The sequence below is a fragment of the Heterodontus francisci genome, chromosome 42 (genome assembly GCF_036365525.1).
Source record: "Heterodontus francisci isolate sHetFra1 chromosome 42, sHetFra1.hap1, whole genome shotgun sequence".
NCBI lineage: Eukaryota > Metazoa > Chordata > Chondrichthyes > Heterodontiformes > Heterodontidae > Heterodontus > Heterodontus francisci.
In genome coordinates, this window is record NC_090412.1 from 12,228,904 (window position 1) to 12,252,758 (window position 23,855).

At 39.7% G+C, this 23,855-nt stretch overlaps 1 protein-coding gene across 13 annotated transcripts in view; it reads left to right on the forward strand.

Annotated features, from left to right (window-relative positions):
• Positions 1-23,855, forward strand: part of dlg5a (discs, large homolog 5a (Drosophila)) — a 199,289-nt gene that overhangs the window by 106,419 nt on the left and 69,015 nt on the right. For 10 of the 13 annotated variants that reach the window (XM_068020571.1, XM_068020579.1, XM_068020575.1 and 7 more), the window contains exons 7-9: positions 15,524-15,795; positions 19,099-19,411; positions 22,844-23,074. In XM_068020571.1, the coding sequence (XP_067876672.1) occupies positions 15,524-15,795; positions 19,099-19,411; positions 22,844-23,074 (816 nt within the window). The remainder of the gene's footprint in view (positions 1-15,523; positions 15,796-19,098; positions 19,412-22,843; positions 23,075-23,855) is intronic. The other 3 variants (XM_068020580.1, XM_068020581.1, XM_068020584.1) reach the window with 1 other exon arrangement.

Consider the following 23,855-nt stretch of genomic DNA (forward strand, 5'->3'; position numbering starts at 1 on the left):
TGTATGAATAAAGTTACCTCTCAGTTATCATCTGTTATAATGAGTTATATTTCAGAATTGTTGGGACCATCCATTTTGTTTGGAATTAAACATAGGAAATAGGAGCAGAAGTAGGCCATTTGGCCCTTTGAGCCTGCTCCGCCATTCATTATGATCATGGCTGATCATCCAACTCAGTAACCTGTTCCCACTTTCCCCCCCTCCCTTCTGGCATGTGGTGACAGTGAATAGGAACAATGGGTAGAGGGCAGCACAATGCCACAGAAGGGGTGGGGTGGGGTTTTGTATGGAATTGTTGCTCGTAGACTGCCTAATAATAAGGCACAGTCAAAAGACCATAGTAAGTCTTCAGATACTTCCTTTTGGAACACTGAAGGATTATTGATAATTCGGTCTTGGCTACAGAGTATCATTATGATATCTATTGTGTTTCTATTCTGAGCCAGCAAGGTAGAGCACAGTAAGGCTGGAAAATAGAATGCAGTGGGAAGGCTGAGGGAGTGGAGCACTGAAGGGCCAAGGAGTAGGGTACGGAATTTTAAAATGAAATCCAGTGCACCTCAAGGTTTGTCATTTTTTTCCTTTTGATTGCTTATTAACTGTTAAAACAAACTCAGATAATGCATCAAAGCAGGAAAAAAATCTTATCCACAATTTCCATTATGACTGCCACCCAAAGTACTTTAAAAAGCCCACCAGTTAGGATGTCAAACATAACTTGCTAATTAATTTTTCTACAAGGTTTGCCTGTTGAATAGTACTGAGTGCATGGCATACTGTGATATTTTGAGACTTTATTTTCCTGAATCTGACTTCCAATCTGAGGTTGCGTCTGGGAGAGTTTTTGTTTGTATAGTATTATGAAAATGATTGTTAAACTATAAATTCCTTTAAAAAAAATTTAACGGAATAAATGTTGGACCAGTTTTTTTAAACAAGGAGAGACATTAAGTGGACACTGAGGAAGCCGGATTGGCAACAGTGTTGCTGGTTGTCACATGGCTCGCGTTAGGGATAGAACAGAAACCCTGGTAACAGGAGCAGAGAAGACTAGCGTTCCTTTGATTGGACAAGCCCATAGTAGCAGAGCACCTGGAAGGGCAGAAAACTGACAAGCTTTCTGGTTGTGTGTTACTGTGTGTGTGTTTTACCTTCTGGAAGGAGATAAAGTCAAGTCTTCTGAAGTGTCAAGGAAGGAGAAAAGACTACCACCCAGCTCACTTTCCCGCCATTCCCGAAATGACTCTCAGAAGTTCACGGTGTCAATTCATCTTGTTTCCTGCATTTGAAGAAAGCCTACTAAAAATAATTCTCAACGCCACCTGAAGAGAACTCTTCTAGGGGGATCTCATTGGCCTGTCTGCATGCGCTCGGAGGTTGGACTGTGTGCCAGTTTTGGTTCAGTGTGACTCATCTACTATTTTCATTGGGAGTGGGCAAGTGATCTGCCCGGGGTTTTTTTTTGTCTGTAACAGCTCTGAACCAAAAATCCCTCTATATTTTTTCGGTTAACTGGTGTATATATATGTGTGAATGTGAGATGCTAAGGTAAATAAGGGGACTTTTAAAAATTAATGTTGGGACTTTAAAAGTTTAATCTGTGTTTATGTTTTACTTCGTTAGTAATTAAGCCTTGTTCTATAATAAACTGATAATTTTGTTGTTCAGTAAAGAACTCTGGTTAGTGTGTTCTGTTCTGGGGAAAAATAATGTATATGATTGCCTATATTAGTAATTGGAAAAATTTAAATTTGTGTTGTGACCTGTGGAGAAGTGAGACTGAATTAACAGTGCACTCCTCCCGCCTCAGTCATAACAATAGTTAGAACACGGGATATTTTCATTAAGCGAGTTTCATTGTTTGCAGTTTGTAAACACCAATCCCAGTTAGAGCCCAAGGAAATGGGCTTAAGCTGCATTTTGGGAGTGGAGGTCAACCAGAGTGACACCGGTCCATTCTTGGAGTTATTTGTAGGATAACAGTGATTAACAGTGATGCAATCTGGATGTTGTGGTCCACTATCTGGTTGAGCCGCCACAGATGATGCAAACTCTTGGAATCTAACTCAGGTTTGCCAGATCTAGAGCAGGATTGAGGTGGGAACAATTCCAGAAATTTCAAAGATAGGAATGGTAACCCTGTAGGTGAAACACAAGACAGTTAATTAACTTCATTTTCTGCTAAAACCTTGTAGGAATGCACCTTACTGCTTTTTTTTTAAAGCCATCTTTTCCAATGGGCACATCAGTAATTGGAACTATAACAGCTTTAAGAAAAACTGTAGGTAGGAGAGAAAAGGTAATGGGCAACTTCTACTCTGTTGAATTGTCGGTATAGGAACAGGCAGGTAAAAGGCTTGGAGCTGCTGGAACATATGCGACTGAAATCAAAAATGGAAGACCTGGGAAGGCAGGGGCTGTTGGTAATGATGCCACCACCAAAAACTGCTCAACCCCTGCCCCTTGCTTTTAGCATTGTGAAGGGACTATTCCCTGCGCAACATCCTGGTCTATTCCTCAATCACAACAACATCCCATCCCCTTCCCATGGCACCTTTATATGCGAACGCAGGAGATGCAACACCTGCCCTTTAACTTCCTCCCTCTTCACCATTTTATCTGCCAGTATTTTCCTTGCTGTACTTGAGCAACAATGCTTCCTTTACCAACAGCACCAAAGATGGACCTTGCTTTGTGCAAATTGACCAACATGTTTTCTCATTACATAAAGTACTTTGCTGGTCGTGAAGTAAGTTGTGACAATTTGAAAGCACAGTAAAGCTCTTTATAAATACATCTTCTTTCTCTGCTTAACAAGTGCAATAAATCCACCATGAGAGGTTAGGCAAAACATATATGTGGTATATAATATTGATAACTGTGAATAAGGTGTTAACTGTTAATTGTCGCAAGCAAGTTTTGTAAAGTAATAAGTAAATAGTAATGTCTGTAAAGTTCTGCCTCTTTGAGTATCTGTAAGTTCATATAATCATAGAGTTATACAGCACAGAAACAGGCCCTTCAGCCCATCATGTCTGTACTGGCCATCAACCACCTATCTATTCTAATCCCATTTTCCAGCACTTGGCCCGTAGCCTTGTATGCTCTGGCGTTTCAAGTGCTCATCTAAATACTTCTTAAATGTTGTGATGGTTCCTGCCTCTACCACCCCTTCAGGTAGTGTATTGCAGATTCCAACCACCCTCTGGGTGAACATTTTTTTCCTCAAATCCCCTCTAAACCTCCAGCCCCTTGTCTTAAATTTATGCCCCTTGGTTGTTGATCCTCTGCTAAGGGAAAACGTTTCTTCCTATCTATCCTATTAATGCCCCTCATAATTTTGTATACCTCAATCATGTCCTCCCTCAGCCTTCTCTGCTCTAAGGAAAACAACCATAGTCTATCCAGTCTCTCTTCATAGCTGAAATGCTCCAGCCCAGGCAACATTCTGGTGAATCTCCTCTGCACCCTCTCCACTGCAATCACATCCTTCCTATAGTGCAGTGACCAGAACTGTACAGAGTACTCCAGCTGTGGCCTAACTAGCATTTTATACAGCTCCATCATAACCTCCCTGCTCTTATATTCTATGCCTCGGCTAATAAAGGCAAGTAAGTATGCCATATGTCTGTCTAACCACCTTATCTACCTGTGCTGCTGCCTTCAGTGATCTATGGACAAGTACACCAAGGTCCCTCTGACCCTCTGTACTTCCTAGAGTCCTACCATCAATTGAATATTCCCTTGCCTTGTTAGTCCTCCCAAAATGCATCACTTCACACTTCTCAGAATTAAATTCCATTTGCCACTGCTCCGCCCATCTTACCAGCCCATCTATATCGTCCTGTAATCTAAGGCTTTCCTCCTCACTATTTACAACACCACCAATTTTCGTCAGCTGAGAACTTATTGATCATATTTCCTATATTCACGTCTAAATCATTAATGTACACTACAAACAGTAAGGGTCCCAGCCCTGATCCCTGTGGTACACCACTGGTCACAGGCTTCCACTCGTAAAATCAACCCTGTACCATCAACCTCGCCTCTTGCCACTGAGCCAATTTTGGATCCAATTTGCCAAATTGCCATGGACTCCATGGGCTCTTATCTTCTTAACCAATCTCCTATGCAGAACCTTATCAAAAGCTTTACTGAAGTCCATGTAGACTGCATCAACTGCCTTACCCTCATCTACACATCTAGTCACCTCCTCGAAAAATTCAATCGAGTTTGTTAGACACAATCTCCCCCTAACAAAGCCATGCTGACTATCCCTGATTAATTCCTGCTTCTCCAAGTGGAGATTAATCCTGTCCCTCAGAATTTTTTCCAAGTTTCCCTACCCCTGATGTTAGACTCACTGGCCTGCAATTACCTGGTTTATCCCTGCTACCCTTCTTGAATAATGGTACCGCATTCGCTGTGCTCCAATCCTCTGGTACCTCTCCTGTGGCCAGAGAGAATTTGAAAATTTGTGTCAGAGCCCGTGTTATCTCCTCCCTTGCCTCACATAACAGCCTGGGATACATATCATCTGGGCTTGGGGATATATCCACTTTTAAGCCCGCTAAAACAGCTAATACTTCTTCCCTTTCAATGCTGATATGTTCAAGTATATAACAATCCCCCTCCCTGATCTCTACACCTACATCGTCTTTCTCCCTAGTGAACACAGATGAAAAGTAATCATTTACAACCTCACCTATGTCCTCTGGCTCCACACACAGATTGCCACTTTGGTCCCTAATGGGCCCTACTCTTTCCCTGGTTATCCTCTTGCCCGCCAGTGTTTTTTCATGTCCCCTCTTCGCTCTCCTCATTACTTTTTTAAGTACCCCCCCCGCACTTTCTATACTCCTCTAGGGCCTTCGTTGTTTTCAGCTCTTTGAATCAGCCATAAGCCTCCTTTTTTTTTCCTTATCCAATCCTCTATATCCTTTGACATCCAGGGTTCTCTGGATTTGTTGGTCCTACCCATGTTGGCCCTGAACTCTCACTATTTCCTTTTTGAATGACTCCCACTGGTCTGATGTAGACTTTCCTACAAGTAGCTGCTCCCAGTCCACTTTGGCCAGATCCTGTTTTATCATATTGAAATTGGCCTTCGCCCAATTCAGTACTTTTATTTCCGGTCTCTCTTTGTCCTTTTCCATAACTACCTTAAATCTTACAGAGTTTTGATCACTATCCCTGAAATGCTCTCCCACTGACACATCTACCACTTGTCCGGCTTCATTCCCTAGGATTAGGTCCAGTACTGCCCCTTCTCTTGTAGGACTTCCTACGTGCTGGCTCAAAAAGCTCTCCTGTATGCATTTTAAGAATTGCACCCCCTTTAAACCTTTTGCACTAATGCTATGTCAGTTGATATTGGGGAAGTTGAAATCCCCTACCATTATTACCCTATTATTTTTACACCTCTCTGAGATTTGCCTCCATATCTGATCCTCTATCTCTCCCTGACTGTTTGGAGGCCTGTACTACACTCCCAGCCAAGTGATTGCCCCCTTTTTGTTTTTAAATTCTACCCATATGGCCTCATTTGAGGAACCTCTAAGATATCATCCCTCCTTACTGCAGTAATTGACTCCTTGATCAACAGTGCAATGCCACCTCCTCTTTTACACCCTCCCCTGTCACACCTGAAGATTCTATACCCTGGAATATTGAGCTGCCAGTCCTGCCCTTCCCTCAACCATATCTCTGTGATAGCAATAATATCATATTCCCATGTGTTAATCAATGCCTTCAATTCATCTGCCTTACTCGTAAGACTCCTTGCATTAAAATAGATGCAATCCACCCTTGCATTGTTCGCTTGTGCCTTAACAGGTCTATATTTGCTCTGCCTTTCAGACTGACTCAGTTTCTCTTCTATATATTTGGCTGTGCAACACCCCTTACTGTACCTCCACTCTGTATCCCATCCCCCTGCCAAATTAGTTTAAACCACCCCCCCCCAACAGCACTAGCAAACCTTCCAGCAAGGATGTTGGTCCCGTTCCGGTTCAGGTGCAACCCGTCCAACTTGTACAGGTCCCACCTTTGCCAGAAACCGTCCCAATGATCCAGGAAACTAAAGCCCTCCCTCCTGCACCATCTCTTCAGCCACGCATTCATCTGCTCTATCCTCCTATTCCTATACTCACTAGAACGTGGCACCGGGAGTGATCCAGAGATGCAATATTTTCACCTTGTATTACTTTGCTATGTTTACTGTATTGCAATGATGGATGGATCATTGGTGCTTTTAAATTGAGCATTGACTGTGATGACAATAAGAAACCACATTCCAGTTCATATAGCATTGCCGTGGGAGAACTCCTTGTATTCTTATATATTACTACAGCCTATGTGTACTTTTCAAGTGCTAAATGTTGTGATCTGTCTATCCAGCATCATGAAAAAGCCTTTATTTTTCTAATTGTGTAACCTCATAAATTTGAATTTATCTACCAGAGACTGCAAAGTATAGCCACTTTAGGACATGGTAGACTTTGTGAAAGAGGTTGAATAATTCAATTTTTGTAATGGGAGAAAGAATAAGTTTGCTTTCTGATCTGTACACAATGGGCAATGCATTGATTTTAAATCATTCTATTATATAGTCTGATTTACCAAATTGTAGGTATCTTTTAAATAATTAAAAAATGGAGCTTATTCTTTAGTAATATTCTACCTGAAGTTATTTTAATAAAATCTAGAATTTTTATGCAATCTCTACAAATTTGTTTTTGACTTTTTTAATGGCTTCTAATTTTTTTTTAATGTTTTCCTTTTTATGGTATCCTTGTGCCCAACATTATTCTTCAGTTCAAAGGTTGGGTTTGGAAACCCGAATACAGTTTTCCAACTGGTTACTAGGAGAGTAATGAGAATGAGTCTGTGATTTGCTCAGTTTTCTGCCCTCCCCACCTTTACTGCTCTTTTGCTCTCTCTCATATCCAGGCACCACATCAGGGGAATGTGTACACTGTATGCAAACATGGACATTTTTACCCCCTGGAATTGCAAATCAGGAATTCTCACTGCGACAAGTGATTTTCTGCCTGAAATTATTTGCCTGAAATCTCACTTTTTCCCATTTCTTGATGCTGTTCTGCTTGCTCAATTTTGATACTGTTCTGCAGCTCATACCTGGCACTATTGCTTGACTCCAGTAGAAGATCATTGCTTGGAGCAACTATAAATTCTTAGTCTTGCAATAGATAAGGAAGGGAGAGTGTCACTGCACACTGGCAATTAGAGGGGGAGAATTTGTCTAAACTAGGCAGGCTGTAGTGTTGGAGAGTGCATCTGTGAGTTGTGGAAATGCGAGGGGCAAAAGCTCACCTGTGATGGGATGAGAGGACTTGTATGAAGAACAGGGAAGTGGTAATCTGGTTGGTATGCTGAATGTGGATAAAACTTGCATGTCTCATGTTTCTGTTTCTTAGTGGTGAAATAAATAAATGTTTTACAATTAGCCAAAATGCACCTTTTAAAGTAATAATTAAAATGTTTTCAGTGATAGCATGACTCCATGGGAAATGCACAGGTTAATGGGCACTTGAGGTTGGTGGGACAATATTGGGAAGAAATGTATGTAATTCTTCATATACTACCTATGTTCCTAGTCCATCTCAAATATGTGCTGCCTAAATTCAGGATTTTGCTGAATGGCAACAACAGATATGAACCTGAGTTCAATCAACATGCTATCCTCCTAGTTATTCCATGAGCAGTGTGTTAAAATGCTAGTATCAGCTCCACATGGAGATTGCAGGTGTTCACAACCACATTGTGGAATATCCAGGTGGAAAACCAAAAAAAATCATTCCAAAAACATTTTTTTCCTTGAGGATTTATTCATGATTTTACCTGGGAGAGGTTGAAATTTGCATGCAATTCTGTCACTGCATTTTGCATAATGTGCCTTGTATTTAGTGTTGTTTTGCAAATTGAGTGCAAACTTCTCCATGCTAGTCCGCTCCATGACAGCTGTGCAACCTTGAGTGACTCCATTGAAAGCAATGGGGGTTACTACTTCAGACTAGTCCAGAAGCCAATCTGGACCGATATAACCCTGGAAATTGTACTGCCAGCTGGGGATGCAGAGTACCCATCAGCGATACCTAGCAGGGAGGGAAACATGACTATGCAGATCTCTCTGCAGTTGCCAAAATTGAAAGATATCAAATCAGATTCTTGCTAAGTGTATTATTTTTCTCTCTCAAATGGTGAAGGATCAAAAGACAAGGATCTCGGCTTTCCTTCTCTTTGTGTGTTACATATGAAACTCTGCATTTGAACAAATGGGTATTTTTTCAATCCCAATTGCTGATTATTCTGAAAATGCAATTTTTGGAAAGTATACATTCTAATAAATATGTTCCTTGAATTCTTAATTTAGTTAAAGAGGAAGAAAATGTAAGGGTTTTTCTCTACCTTATATTTTTATTAGTGTAGTCATCTTTGCAAACCATCAGGTGATTAAAGTATTTTGTCATTGTCATGAATGCTAATACTGTAGTGTATGAGCTGAAGTAGAAAGCTTTACTTGGCTTGATGTGTGTATGAGCTGAAGTAAATAGAAAGCTTTACTTGGCTTGATGTTTTGAAACTTATATATGCATATAAAATTAAATAGGGGGAAAACTGCTGCTTTTAAGGTTGACTGATAGCGAAGGGTGGTGTTTTTATTCCTGATAGTGATGCATCAGCTTTGTTTGTTTTTTAGAGGAGCTGCAGATAGATGACTTTTCCCTTCAGGCCCGAGACACTTAAAGGCCAAGGGAATGATTGAATAAAGCCTGCTTATTCAGGTTCACAGCTTCTATTCATGTAGGACAATGCTACTTGTTTGATGAATGCTTTTTAAGTTCAGATTAGAAAAAGAAAGCCTTTGCAAATTGAATGAAGTGAACATTTTGGAACTATATATAAACATTTGGCTGACACATCTCCAAGGGGGAGATTTTATAGAAAAGTTCATGGTTTGGAAAGAAAGAACTGAAGCAGTGATGTGGCAAAGGTTCTTGGAAATGTTAAGTCCATGGTTCATTTGATGCAAGAAAAGCTTAGTTTGTAAAATCAACCACTGTGCGTCAAAATAAGCAAATATGTGAGTGGAGCTGACTTTATTTGACTGAAAAAACAATTCCTGAACTTCAAGTTAAAACTAAACTTTCAGAATCAAAATCAAAGTTTGTGCAGAGTAACCACTTGACAGGCGTGAAAGTCAAAGGTTACTGTGAACTACACAAGTGAAGTTTTGTCCTTCTAGCATTCGCTTTTCACATTTGGAAAGTTTCTTAAGTTACAGGACCAGTTATGTTTTTCAATGCTTAATATGTGCATAAATTTGATTTTTTTTTACAAGTGCAAATTCTTAATATGAATTAAATCTTACCAAATTTGAATATATACTGTAACTTCTGTGCAGTGCTCATTTCCTACAAGTGTAAACAAAACACTTGTACCACATGTGATTGGAAGTCAAATCTTAACATACAGACTTATTGATTCCTTTGCACTGTTTTCTACTAGGTAAAATTATTTTATCTTGGCCAAAATGTTACTAAGTTTACCTTTTGTAATGAAACAGGTCATGTTGATTTATTTATACCACTTCATAGCTAGTATATTTCCATATTAAACACATAGACTAGCTAGCAGATTGCTATATCTCCATGACTTTCAATTACTTGTTGAAAAATGAGCATCCATTGTTCTATCAAAGTATTGCGCCTCAGCACTGTTCAGGGAAGTTATAAAGCCAAAAAGTTTAATTGAAGAGGTTGCATGACTTAATAAGTGTATCCAATTTTCTGAACCTCAGAACCAGTTATGGAATCAGTGTATCTGCTGTCCTATATGTAAGATCAGTGCTAATATTTGGCTCCATCCAACTTCAAGTTGATGGTGTGGCTATTTAATGAAACATATCGGTCTCTCATGATGAAAATACCAGTTCTCGTTCTCTGTCATAGTTTCTCCTAAGCCTACTGTGCAGAAATTGTATAGCTTTTAAGTGTTGATCAGATCTTGTACTTATTGTCAGGCAACATCAGGACAAACCAAGCAAAAATACTCATTTTAAAATTGATAATTTCCAAGTATATTTCCTCCAAAGCTATAGAACTAGTAGTTTTGATTTCTACAGCATAGGATCCATTTTCATTATCAAATATATCTGAAACATTCTCACTGTTGCAATTTATTAAGCTATTTAAGGCAGAGTTGCCTGCATATTATTACGTAATGCACAGCACTCTGCAAACCAGATTTCCTGATTAAAATGTGAGTTTCTCTTCTCAATCCCTCGAGACTACAATTGTATTTGATTTTAATCTCCCACTTTCTGGTTCCTCTAGGATTTGCCAAGCAGACCTGACTGCTACTTGATTTATGGTTCAGCATCTTCTATTTCCTTCTTCTTCTTTTACTGTTGGGGCAGGGACTCCATATTCCCAATAGATCTTAGGTACCTTTACCAAGCAGGAATATGGCAGGTGCATCTTGAGATTTAAGTAAATGCTGCTTACTAAAGAATAAATGAACTTGCATTTATATAATATTTCATTGCATCTGAAATGTTTCATAGCGCTTCATGTAAATTGCTTTGAACTATTATTTTATCGTTCGAAGTGGTAGCCATTTTGCACATAACAAGGCCTCAAACAGCAAATGAATGAATGACTAGTTAATCTGCTTTTGGTGTTATTGATTGAGGGAAGAATGCTGTTTAGGGCACTAGGTAAACATTCTTCTTTTCCTACAATAATGCTGTAGAATTTTTAACATAATATATATTAAATGATAACTATCTCCATGTGTTCACTGGAGAAGACATGAACAACATGCTTTCCCTAAACAGCGATAATCTAAGTAGAATTAATAAATACTCTGTAACTGGGATTAAACTGCTAGTTGAACTAAATAGCTGAAAACAAATAAATTCCCAGCAATAAATGATATATGTCCCTAATTTCTGAGAGATAAGAAATCAGGTCTGTGAGGTGTAATAGTAATTAGGATGAAGTTGATTAACAGTAGGAAGGCCGAGTTGATTAGAACTAGACTCATTTTCAAAACAGGGAATAATACAGGCTCAGGAAACAACAAATTATCAATCTTACATAAATACTGGATAAAATAATGGAATGGATTTTCAGGAATAACCTTTTGAATTACCTGAATGAAATATAGAGTAAACAACAGCCAACATTGATTCAGGTTCAAATTCTGTCTGGCAAAACTCTGTTGTCGTGCTTATTATTGCTTCTCTGTGTGGAACTCCAGCTAGCGCTTGACATACCGGCAGGTTCTGAATTGCATCCTTAATTTAAGTGGGCGGTGCAAGGAGGAAGGCAAGGCAGACAAGGAAAACCACTCCAGCAAAGAGACGCGAGGGAAATTTAAGTCACGGGTAACAGAAAGTCGGGACTGAGAAAAATATAAAGAGAGGAAAAACAAAATTAGAGGAACCAAACAGAGGACTAGGCCACCATCCAGTTCCCACATTTGTAATTTATTTCTGGATAATTACTTGTAGGTTGGCCATTTCCCTCGGCTTGACTGTCTTTGAGGGGCTGGCGAAGATTTTTGCGAGAGGGCTCCCTAATTTGCTACAGGTCTTTTTCCCTCTCCAAGGAGATGGGGGAAAGGGGCGGTTGTTAAATGGGATGAAATTGCCAGGGCAAGCACATATGGGCCTAAAGGAGCCTTTTCTTTTCCTATATATGTAAACGTGAAGATTTTCTTTCATTAGAATGTAGCTGAGATGGCTTGGGATGAAGGTCTAAACTGTCTTCTTGCCATAAAGTTATCATTTATTTGTTCGTTCTCAATCCACTTGCCACTTGACTTGGGTTGACAGCATAGAGTCCACATGATTTACTACAAGGTGCTGTGGAATTGAAAATCTGATTCACATTTCTTATACACGTCTTTAGTGGGAATTAAACATGTTCACACTGGTGGTGTTATTGATTCTGTGCTGGGTTAAAGGACATTATTGAAATGCAGTTGTGGGAACTTTAATTTGAAATTAGTTGTTTCTGACACTCGGGGCCCGATTTTAACACTCTGCAAGTGGGTGGGTTTTGAATTGGTTAAAATCAGACCCTAAGTGTTGAAGAAAAAGCAAGTATTCTATTTCCCAGCACTGACATCCCTCCTGGAAGACAACAGAAAAAACATATAAGCACTTCTTATGCAAACCATAGCTTAATTTTCTTGTGATATAGACATCTTAACAACTTAATTATTTGCCTGTTCTGATTTGCATATGTATACAGAAGAAGCACAAGGGAAAACTATAGGAAAATTTGATTGTGATCTGGAAGCTGCACTTCCTGCTTTTCAGGCATTTAGTCTGCGAGTTTGCCCTCCAGCTGATTGTGATAGTTAAGTTAATGTGAAAGTAGAGCTTTTCCATCATCCTCGGCATAAGCGAAACCTTTCAAGAGTCTCTCAAAGTTTGGAGGCAGACGCCTTTGGAGTGGGAAGCAGAGTGAGATATATGTTTATGGGAAATTAAGAACATAAATAAACTTTTATGTCATAATGCTGTAGTCCTGTTAATGCATGGCACTTCATTGCAGCTGACCAAATAAGAGCATTTTGTCTACTGTCAAACAACTATATCTACTACATGTCCAATGCAAACAGAAATTAATACAAGATTTGTAAAGTGCTGAGATTTTTAAAATCAAATATAATTCATCATTTACAACATGCTTTATGCAGTGAAACTGGGAAAGGGCTCATATTGAATAAATTTTCCTTTGGTTTCGGCAGATGATACAGATAAATCAAGATGTTGGAAAATATGTTCTCATTATGTTTTTTATAGTCTTTGGTGGTTAACTAGTTTAATTTTGAGGTGTGCCCAGTACTGAGCACCCAGACGATACAATCACATTTTTAAAGGCCACATTTGATCTGGCACCAAACTTTAACCCATGGTTGAAACTGCTGGTTAAAGAAATATTTATCTTGGCTCAGGTAAGTTGACATTTGGAGGATCCTGTTCTATTTCTTTTCTGATACGTATTGCATGTTGGTTTCTAATGCTTGGAAGTTGGTTACTCCACTGATTTGAGTGTGGCACCATCTGATGCCTATTTAGAGAACTGCAATTTTCATTGTGGTTTTGGAGATAATTTCTTGCCCAAATTGAATTTTTCTTCAACACAATCCATTTCGATACTAGGGTACTTTTACATGAGTGCACTACTGTCAGTTCCTGATGCAGAGATCTTTTGGAGTGAGTGACACTAGCAATTCTCCCCGGCGCCCTGGCAAATATTTTTCCCTCAGCCAACATCACTATAAAAAACAGATTATCTGATCATTTTTACATTGTTGTTTGCACAAATTGGCTGCTGTGTTTCCTACAGTACAACACTTGAAAAATATATCATTGGCTGTAAAATGCTTTGGAACATCCTGAAGTTGTGAAAGATGCTATATAAATGCAAGTCATTATTTCATCCTTCTTTCTTTCTTCAGTTCACTGCAACAGAGACCTGTTTTTTCCTTTTTATCACACTGGGACCCACCTTCCCTTGTTGGTCTTCTAAACTTGCTGAGTCAGACTTTTATTACATTGGACCAGCTTAGCATCTTTTCACAGCAACATTTTTTTAATTGATCTTTTAAAAATCAAATAATTATTTTTACTGGCCTATGCCTCCTGTAAGCCTGTTGTAGGCTGGTTTGGGAAATGGACAGCAGGTCTTCTGTGAATGCAGAAAAGACTTTCCAAGACTGCTTTCAATGGTTTTGCAGATGAATGGAAGTACAGGACAACCTGTGAGAGAGCAACACACAGAGGTCAGTTTGGTGCTTCTGTCCCAAGATTCAGGTAAAAAGTAGTGTAAATGTTAGAGTGTCTTTAGACAGTTTAACATTGAGGTTTTCTTTGAGTGACTTTCATAATTCATCTGGTTCTAGACTATGTATAATTAATGATGTTGCTTTTATCAAATACCAACCCAAACAGTAAACACCTGATCTGTCTATTAAAAAAAATAAACTCATTGGTGACTAAGTTTCTGTTTGGGATTGTTACCATTGTTATCAGGTACTGAAACATGACACTTGATTCTTCAGTTATTCTCCTTCGCGCGGAACACTTTTTGATCAAGGCTAAGAGATAAGACTGATTGAAAAAGCAACCTGTTTCAGTGATTATCATTCGAAATGCTGCCAAAATACCAGAGTTGGCATTTTTCAAGCAGTGTGGAAATATCTGCTTTGGGGGGGGCTGATACTTCATTGTAAGACCATTGTGAAGCCATATTCCTTTAGCCTTAACAGGAGAACCCAGCTGTACTGCTCACATTTTCAAAGGTTTTAAGTGAGAAGAAATACAGGGTTATAGAATGTTGATATTGGATCAAAATCCAACTGGACAAAATACTGCAACCAGTTAGCAATGACCCACAGAATGAGCATTCGCTTATAAGAATATTAATGTGGAGGAATATTTCTTATAAGAATAGCTTCAAAAGGAGTTTGTTTTGCTCCATTTTCCTGCCAGTCCTTTTGCTTCTGGTGTGGGTTCCTTACCAGGGTACCATACCATAACAGTCATTTTCTGGACCTTTGATCAAGTGGCTGTTGCTGATTTGTGAATCTCGGCAGTGAGTGTCGGCAGGCATTTCAGCTATGGAAGACATCAAAGTTGTCCCTGATCCTGTTCTAATCCAGTTCTTACACAGTGCAATGCTAGCGACAACTTATGCTGGAAATCAGCATTAGTCGCTTTTCGTTTGTCCTAACCAGGGCTTTGCAGTTGGTTGTAGTATCCCTACGTCTACATTGGTTAAGATCAGACAACTCAACAACCAAGGAGCAAATTTGACCTCTTTCTGCTGCATAAAGATCAGAGCTGTTGTCTTTACTCTTCAGCCATCATTGAAGCCCCGAAGGAATAATTCTAGCTAAACCATGTAAGGTGAGGACATTGGGTTAGTTTTGCATGATATATTAACTTTTGGTAGCATTGATATATTTGGAAATTTAAGTTTTGTTTCTCACTGATTTATTTTCAAAGCTGTGGACCCATTATCTTTTAGTTGTTCATATTTTGTTGAGCGTTGTTTCTTAAAGGAGCAGGTAAGTTGGTGGCAGAGGAGGAATGAGTATTTTTGGTGCATATTCCTCTCCAACCCTCTGGAAAATAATGTTTATGATGGACAGCAGAGCCACATAAGACTGTCAGATTTTCCCATTATAGACTCTCGATAAACAACAAAAGGCGAACACATTAACGGCTGCTTTTAAAATGCATAAACTCTGCTTTTTGTAACATGTTTAGAAAATAAATGGGAAACAGAAACTTGTTGAGATGCAGTGAATCAGTGGCAGAATAAACGCCATTAACACCTTGCGAAGTGCTGTTCAGGGTATTTTGGACTGTGATGATAGCCACCAGCACAGTCAAAGCTTTTAAAATAATAACACCAAGATAGTAGCTCTTCAAGTTTGGGCAGAATAAATGGATTAAATTTTCTTTGGTTGTTTGCAGGTTATGAGGGAAAATGGCTCATCTGAGATTCTAAATAAACTATATGATACTGCCATGGACAAATTAGAAGGCTTAAAGAAAGATTATGATGCACTAAGAAAACGGTACAATGAGAAGATTGCCAACCATAACACTGACCTCAGCCGTCTGGAGCGGGTGGAAGAGGAGAATCGACGTTTTCAGAAACAGAATGAGATGCTGATGAAGCAGAGAGATGCTGCTGTTGTGGAGAAAACATCAATTCAGCAACAATATTTATCTACATTGAAGAGGTGAAGGACTAACCTGACATGTAATAGTTGTGTTAAACTGGTATAAATCCAAAAAGATTGTGGCATGAGAAAGGTGGCATATTAATTCAATATAAATGGCATAAAGAGGAATCTTTTGACAGTCTAGCTTTTTTTTAAAGACATACTGTATTTTTGGAATGCTGAACTCTAAGAAGGGGGGTTGATATCAAAGATTACATTGTGTAATGTAAAAGGAAACAATCTTCAGCTAGAAGTGCCGAGTTGACGATCCATCTCGGCCTCCTCCTGAAGTTCCCAGCATCACAGATGCCAGACTTCAGCCAATTCGATTCACTCCGCGTGATATCAAGAAACGACTGAAGGCACTGGATGCTGCAAAGGTTATGGGCCCTGACAATATTCCAGCAATAGTACTGAAGACCTGTGCACCAGAACTTGCCGCGCCCCTACAGCTACAACACTGGCATCGACCCGACAATGTGCAAAACTGCCTAAGTATGTCCTGTACACAAGAAGCAGGACAAGTCCAACCCGGCCAATTACCGCCCCATCAGCCTGCTCTCAATCATCAGCAAAGTGATGGAAGGTGTCATCAACAGTGACATCAAGCGGCACTTGCTTAGCCATAACCTGCTCAGTGGCGCTCAGTTTGGGTTCCGCCAGGCCCACTCAGCTCCTGACCTCATTGCAACCTTGGTTCAAATGTGGACAAAAGACTGGACTCAAGAGGTGAGGTGAGAATGACTGCCCTTGACATCAAGGCAGCATTTGACCGAGTATGGCATCAAGGAACCCTAGCACAACTGAAATTGATGGGAATCAGGGGAAAACTCTCCGCTGGTTGGAGTCATACCTAGCGCAAAGAACGATGGTGTGATTGTTGGAGGTCAATCATCTGAGCTTCAGAACTTCACAGCAGGAGTTCCTCAGGGTATTGTCCTAGGCCGAACCATCTTCAGCTGTTTCATCAATGACCTTCCTTCAATCATAAGGTCAGAAGTGGGGATGTTCGCTGATGGTTGCACAATGTTCAGCACCGTTCGCAACTCCTCAGATACTGAAGCAGTCCATGTAGAAATGCAGCAAGACCTGGACAATATCCAGGCTTGAGCTGATAAGTGGCAAGTAACATTCGCGCCACACAAGTGCCAGGCAATGACCATCTCCAACTAGAGAGAATCTGACCATCTCCCCTTGACATTACCATCGCTGAATCCCCACTATCAACATCCTAGGGGCTACCATTGACCAGAAACTGAACTGGAGTAACCATATAAACACCGTGGCTACAAGAGCAGATCAGAGGCTAGGAATCCTGTGGTGAGTAACTCACCTCCTGACTGCCCAAAGCCTGTCCACCATCTACAAGGCACAAGTCAGGAGTGTGATGGAATACTCTCCACCTGCCTGGTTGGGTGCAGCTCCAACAACACTCAAGAAGCTCGACACCATCCAGGACAAAGCAGCCTGCTTGATCGGCACCCCATCCACAAACATTCACTTCCTCCACCACCGGCGCACAGTGGCAGCAGTGCGTACCATCTACAAGATGCACTGCAGCAGCGCACCAAGGCTCCTTAGACAGCACCTTCCAAACCCACAACCTCTACCAACTAGAAGGACAAGGGCAGCAAATGCACGGGAACACCACCACCTGCAAGTTCCCCTCCAAGTCACACATCATCCTGACTTGGAACTATATCGCCGTTCCTTCACTGTCGCTGGGTCAAAATCCCGGAACTCCCTTCCTAACAGCACTGTGGGTGTACCTACCCCACATGGACTGCAGCGGTTCAAGAAGGCAGCTCACCATCGCCTTCTCAAGGGCAATTAGGGATGAGCAATAAATGCTGGCCTGGCCAGTGACGCCCTCATCCCATGAATGAATAAAGAAAAGGTGAACATTGATGGCCTGATGATCTTTAGTCATTTTTATCCATCTGTTCAGATGTCTGTCAGCCCTAACAAGAGTGTTAGGCCAGTGGAGAAAAGCGTGTGATTTACACTCTTAGCATATCATTTTATTAAATTGTGGTCTTTCAAGCTTCCAAGTATATCTGTCTCTTCATCTCATTTTTTATTAAACTTATGAATATTTTCTCCAGTATCTCCATATTCCACATACAACTGACCTAGCAGTTTTTCACTTCAGTCGCATCTCTTCAATTTGATGACAAAATACAATTCTTCAAAAGTGTAAATTAGATACAAATTGACTCACAAAAATGTAACGATATAGATTTGGTGCATATAGTAAAGCCCAAATTAAAGTTTTAATTTAGAGGTGTGGTCAGTGGTGCACATGCTATCAAGGAGTGGTGAAATGCACATTCTCAGTGCTCTACCCAGCTGAGTTCTCAGTTTTTGTATGTTGCACCAGTGAGGAGTAGAACAGAAGTTCACACTATTACCTAGAGTGAAGGAGAGAAAACTCTAGAGTAAGTTTGAAACTTCTATGCTATTAGTGTGTGGGTGAGGGAGATCAGATTTCAAGGTTTTTCTTCCCCAATTTGTGTCTGATTCTATTTCTTTGAAAGAGAATCACAAGCAAATGGTGAAAACCAACTTAAAAATCACTCATCTGCACAGTGGCGCAGTGGTTAGCACCGCAGCCTCTCAGCTCCAGCGACCCGGGTTCAATTCTGGCTACTGCCTGTGTGGAGTTTGCAAGTTCTCCCTGTGTCTGCGTGGGTTTCGTCCGGGTGCTCCGGTTTCCTCCCACATGCCAAAGACTTGCAGGTTGATAGGTAAATTGGCCATTATAAATTACCCCTAGTATAGGTAGGTGGTAGGGAAATATAGGGACAGGTGGGATGTGGTAGGAATATGGAATTAGTGTAGGATTAGTATAAATGGGTGGTTGATGGTCGGCACAGACTCGGTGGGCTGAAGGGCCTGTTTCAGTGCTGTATCTCTAAACTAAACTAAACATAACTATCTGGTGTACCAAATATATGATTGTGATAAGAATCCTGTTTGTGAGAGTGTTCATCTTTAAGGGCTAACATAAATTCATTCCAAGGTTGTCCATTGTATACCTTCCTCACAATAAGTATGGTTTCAGAAAATATTGTGTTTGGAGTGTAGGTGATGAAAGAGGTAGAGGTGAAGATAAATTTCAAAGATGAAATACCCAAATGATAATTCATTCTGAAATTTTGTATTTCCACTGCACCTACTAAAAACATTGATATTGTTTGAAATGCTTATTTTTTTTTTTAAAAAGTGAAGAATAAATACATTTCTGTTAGTAAAATGATCTTTGTGATTGTTTTAATTAGGGAAAAATGAGCTTTGTCTACTTCTGCATTGTTTCTAAAGGTATGATTCAATACAGCACGAGTTAAGTAAAGCAACGGTACAGAACAAAGAGATCCAGAGGGAAATGGAACGGTTACAAACTGAGGTGACTCGATACAAGACTTTACAGCTGAAAGCAGTAAAGGATGCAGAGAAGTACAAGGAAGAGAGGGACACGGTGCTCAATGAATACCGCCTGGTAATGAGCGAAAGAGACCAGGTGCACAAAGAGATTGACAAGCTGCAAACTGAACTGGAGTTGGCACAGGGTCATCTAAAGAACACCTCATCAGAGAGAAAAGTGGCTGGTGAAGAACTTGAAGCTCTTCGACAGGTAAGATTGAACAGGATATCCTTTTAATGCTCTTCCAGCTTTCTTTCCAATACTTCTAACCTGTGGAATTCTTTACCTTAATGTTGCATTTTTTCTACTATCCTCAAGCTAGCTTTCTCTATCTAAAAAATATTGATATCTTACTGTTTTACTCCTCTCGTCCATGTGACATATTAAGAGGTTTGAATTTAAGCACAAATACAGTGTTGTAATTCTTGGTTTGATTAAGCTTAGAAAACCTGTTGCTATCAACATGAATATGTGGTCACTTACTCAGATTTTTAGATAGCCAAGAGTATCCAGTTTCTCTTTTCATCACTCCTCATGGTGGGCAACTGTGGTACAAAGTTTCTTTTTTTTAAATTAAAGAGACTCTTCATGTATTCTCAAGAAAGAAAATGAGGCAAAGCAGCTTCTTGGAGACAACTTTGAAGAAAATTGGTGTCCTTGTATCCATAATCCTTGACTAAGCTATTCTTGACAGCAGCTTTGCATTCCCAAGGATATTGACCTTTCAGCCTCTCCACAATTATCATTTGGGTGGAGTAGAGTCTTTTTAAAATAGATAGTAATGTCATAAAAGAGTACTCCATTCAGTATTGTTGAGAACTGTCTGATAGAACAGGTGAAACCAACAATTACTGTATCGTTTAAAAATGGTGTCAAGTGCTAACTAATGACTAGGAAACAATGTACTCTTTCTTATTCTGGAGCTCATTACAGTTGGTGTATAACATACAGCAGACACAATAAAATCATCTGGTTAGAGCTATTGAGAATTTGAAATTATTTTAATCACTTTCAATACCCAGTTCCCAAATTCTCAGGACAAATTTTAGCCTCTTGATATTGGGGAACAGACTAGGGGAAAACAAATGAAGTATTTCAGGAATGCTACTTTCACCCTCGAAAAGGCTTTTATTAAAATGCGACTCAAATATGTTATGACTCATTCTGTTGGCTATGATTACTTTGGTTTTGCAAGAAAGTTATTTAGTTGGCGTTTTGGAAAGTATATACCAATATTTGCTGCTAAATTGAATCAAAAATTTCTAATAACAATATTGCATGCATTCCATCCCTCTTCACCTTCCAAAAATAACATATCCTTGGAGCCCACACGTTGGGAGTAATTTTGAACAGCACCGCCTGGGCAGTAACCTGGTGGAGTAAATCAACAGCCCATTATTCCCATTCAAGTTAAGGGGATGCAAATTAAGGTTCTGTCTGCTCCCAGAAATTAAGTTGAAAATTATTCCATTTTATTTGCATCTGCACCCATCCGCCCCACCTCCCAACCCAAACATTTGTTGGCTTTTGGCATGTATATTTTGGAGATATTGCAAGGTGCTTTCAGGGAGTTTTTGTTTGTGTTGTAATTTGGAGGAATGTTTGAGTGCTGGTCTGAGATATAGGATCTGCTCTTATTTGGTCTGAGCCAGTGGGAATTTCATGCCGGAACACTGATGAGAAAATAAATTCAGTTATTTTGCTGCAGTTGTTCAAGGTTCCATCCGTTACCCACGCCATCCAAACTCATTGATATATGTTTAGGCTGTAAGACACAGTGGGATTTGCATTAATCTCTTGACCTTACATTGGACCAGATCTTGCAGGAGTGGGTATCTCGCAGCATAGTCCGTTAAGTTTAACTTTTTTCTGCGTCCTTCAGTTCGAATTCTTTTTGATTTCATGGAAATGTGAGCTGATAACAGCGTGGCAAGGGCACTGTGGCTTCTGGGAACTTAAATGCAGGGTCAACAATTTAAGAATTGAGGAAGAAACAGAGGAATGTCAGAGAAGAATGGTGAATTAGAGTCAAATCAGGTACAGAAAGAGAGGGAAAGAAAAATTGGATTGAGAGAGAGAAAAGAAACAAAGGAAACGTAAGGAAACATTTTTAAATTTGACATTTCAAAAATCTCAGCATGAATTGACTACATGCAGGAATGAGATTGAACGCTTTAAATTGTTCCCTTTCTGGGCCAGAGAGGTTGTATTAACAATTAACAGGTCAATAAAGGTACTTAATGCTGTTTAAATTCCATCCTTAACTTTCTGTGGCAGGTTTAATGGGTCATTAATGTGCAAACCCAGCAAGTTCTTCAAATAATGGGGAGGCAAGGGCGAGATACTGTTCGTGCAAAGCAAACAGTGGAGCAGTGTAAATCATCAGCAAGTTCCGAAGATTCACATGTCGTGGTGTATTCCTTAATCCCTTGAACTTTGTGGCTGATTTGCGCATTAATAACGGCATGCAGCATTAACACATCATTATTTTTGCAGCAAGATCTGGAGCTGGAGTTATGTACTAGGTTCCATTCCAGTTCTATCTTATTTTTGGTGGCAGTAAACATTTTGGCAAACCAGAATGGATGGCAGCCGTACATGACTAAATTTCATGATGTGGGCTGCAGCAATGAGCTTTACTTCAAGGGAGGTTGCAAAACAGTATGTTATTATTTTGTATCTCTGTCAGGCTACAATGGCTGAGCAGGTTTGCAGTGTGTTTCTCTTCAGTATAATGCCATCAAGTGGCTTGAATAAACACTGCATCAATATAGTGGAACTAACTATTATATTGATATATTTCAATATTCAAGCCACTTAATGACATTATACTGAATATTGAAATATAGTACTGCTTGGTCAGAAAATTGGGCAGTGAAAAATTTTGCTGGAATACAATTGCATGTTGATCAAAGGATTAAGATTGTATGTTTTTAAAGTAAAGCAAGATACAGCACCATTGTGAAGTCCTCTGAACACTGTGGCAAACAGCAGTAAAAAGTGGCAACATGCTCACAATCTTCCATATTTCTGGTGTTGGTGCTGGTGTTGACAGAAGGATTAGAGGCAAGGGGTCAGAAATACCTCACAATGACCGTGGAAAGGGCCAATCATTGTGCACTTATCGACAGTTTAACTAACAGAGCATAAGCTGGCAGCACATTGTTCACCTCGCCTCTCAACCAGAATTAGTACACACGAGGAAGATGGGAAGTTGAAGATGACTATTTATTGGCAAAATGGAAAGAGTAAAAGAAATCCAAAAATAAAGCAAGGTCATTAGGATCAAAGGAGAGAAACAGAAGAAAAACAAGTCAGTGTTTCACATAAGCACAAGAGTAATTGGACATTTCAGTGACTAGTGTCTTTCGATGTTTGCTGGCGCTGAACGACTAACTGTTCCAGTGATACATTTTGATCCATGTTTTCCTGAGAAAGTCGAGAAGATTTAATACAAAGTATTTCCCTATTTATGTAAACAACTAAGTCTAACTAAAACAATTGTCACAGACTTGTTGCCGTGTGCATCTTCTGAAAATAAAATTGTATTTGGGTTTGAAGTGGGAGCAGCATGCAAGACAGTGTTTTTACTGTGTCGGATGAAAATAGTGATGTGACTTGTGTGTTGCGACTAAATTTCAGGAGCTTCATTCTGCGTTGGTAGAACGAGATCATGCTATCTGTGAAAGGAATGAACTGCTGGAGAAATACTGCCATGAAGTGAAGGACAAAGCAGAAGCTCAAAAGGAGCTTGATCAGGCTTGTAAGGATATTGAGACTGTGAAAGAAGAGAGAGATGTTGCTAGGAAGGAAAGAACAGAAGCTATCATCCAGAGAGATCAGTTGCTGCGGGAGTACTACCAGGCCCGACAGGTGAATTTTGCCCTTGTATGGAGTTGTTTCATTCACTGCTATCTATTATACATTTCCTTTCATACTGTGAGTACCCCATTACATTTTTGTATGCTATATGAAAACCAGATTGTTTCAAATGTTCACTCCTTTAAAGGAAAGTTTCAACTCTGACAAATCACTAGACACTTCATGTATTTCTGGTTGCTTAGAATTGGAATTTTCCTTTTTAAAAAAAAAATGAAAATTCTGAAGTAGAACGAGAATATTGGCTACCACCACTGTCTTTGTCACTGTCCTCCAATCTGGCAAGAGCAACAGGGAACTGCTTACTGTCAAGTGCTTGAGGAAAGGAGCCAACTAATAGTACTGCAGACATGCTGCTCGGTTTAGTCACTACCATTGGACATAAAATCAGCAAAAAAATGTTGTCCTCCCTGGGCAGAATCCGAACTGATGGCTGTCTGGAAGTTTGTCCCCAATGAGACTGGAAATGACAAAAATGCAAATAACAGTGAAAAAATATAGCAAACTTTCTCTTCTCCTTAGTTGAATTACTGCCCACTCAGTGAGTATTGATATAATAGTTCAACTTAATAATGATGCTTATGAATGAAAAAATTATATTTTTGGGCAATGCAAGTACTAACACCAGCATCACTAATGCCTAACTGCTGAAAACCAGATTCCACAAGCCACAGCAATTCATATATTTCCTATATGATTGGAAACACTCAATCTCTTGCAGTGGTTTAAATTGTTTTTCTAACACTGGATAAACATAGCAACTAAACTGAAGCAA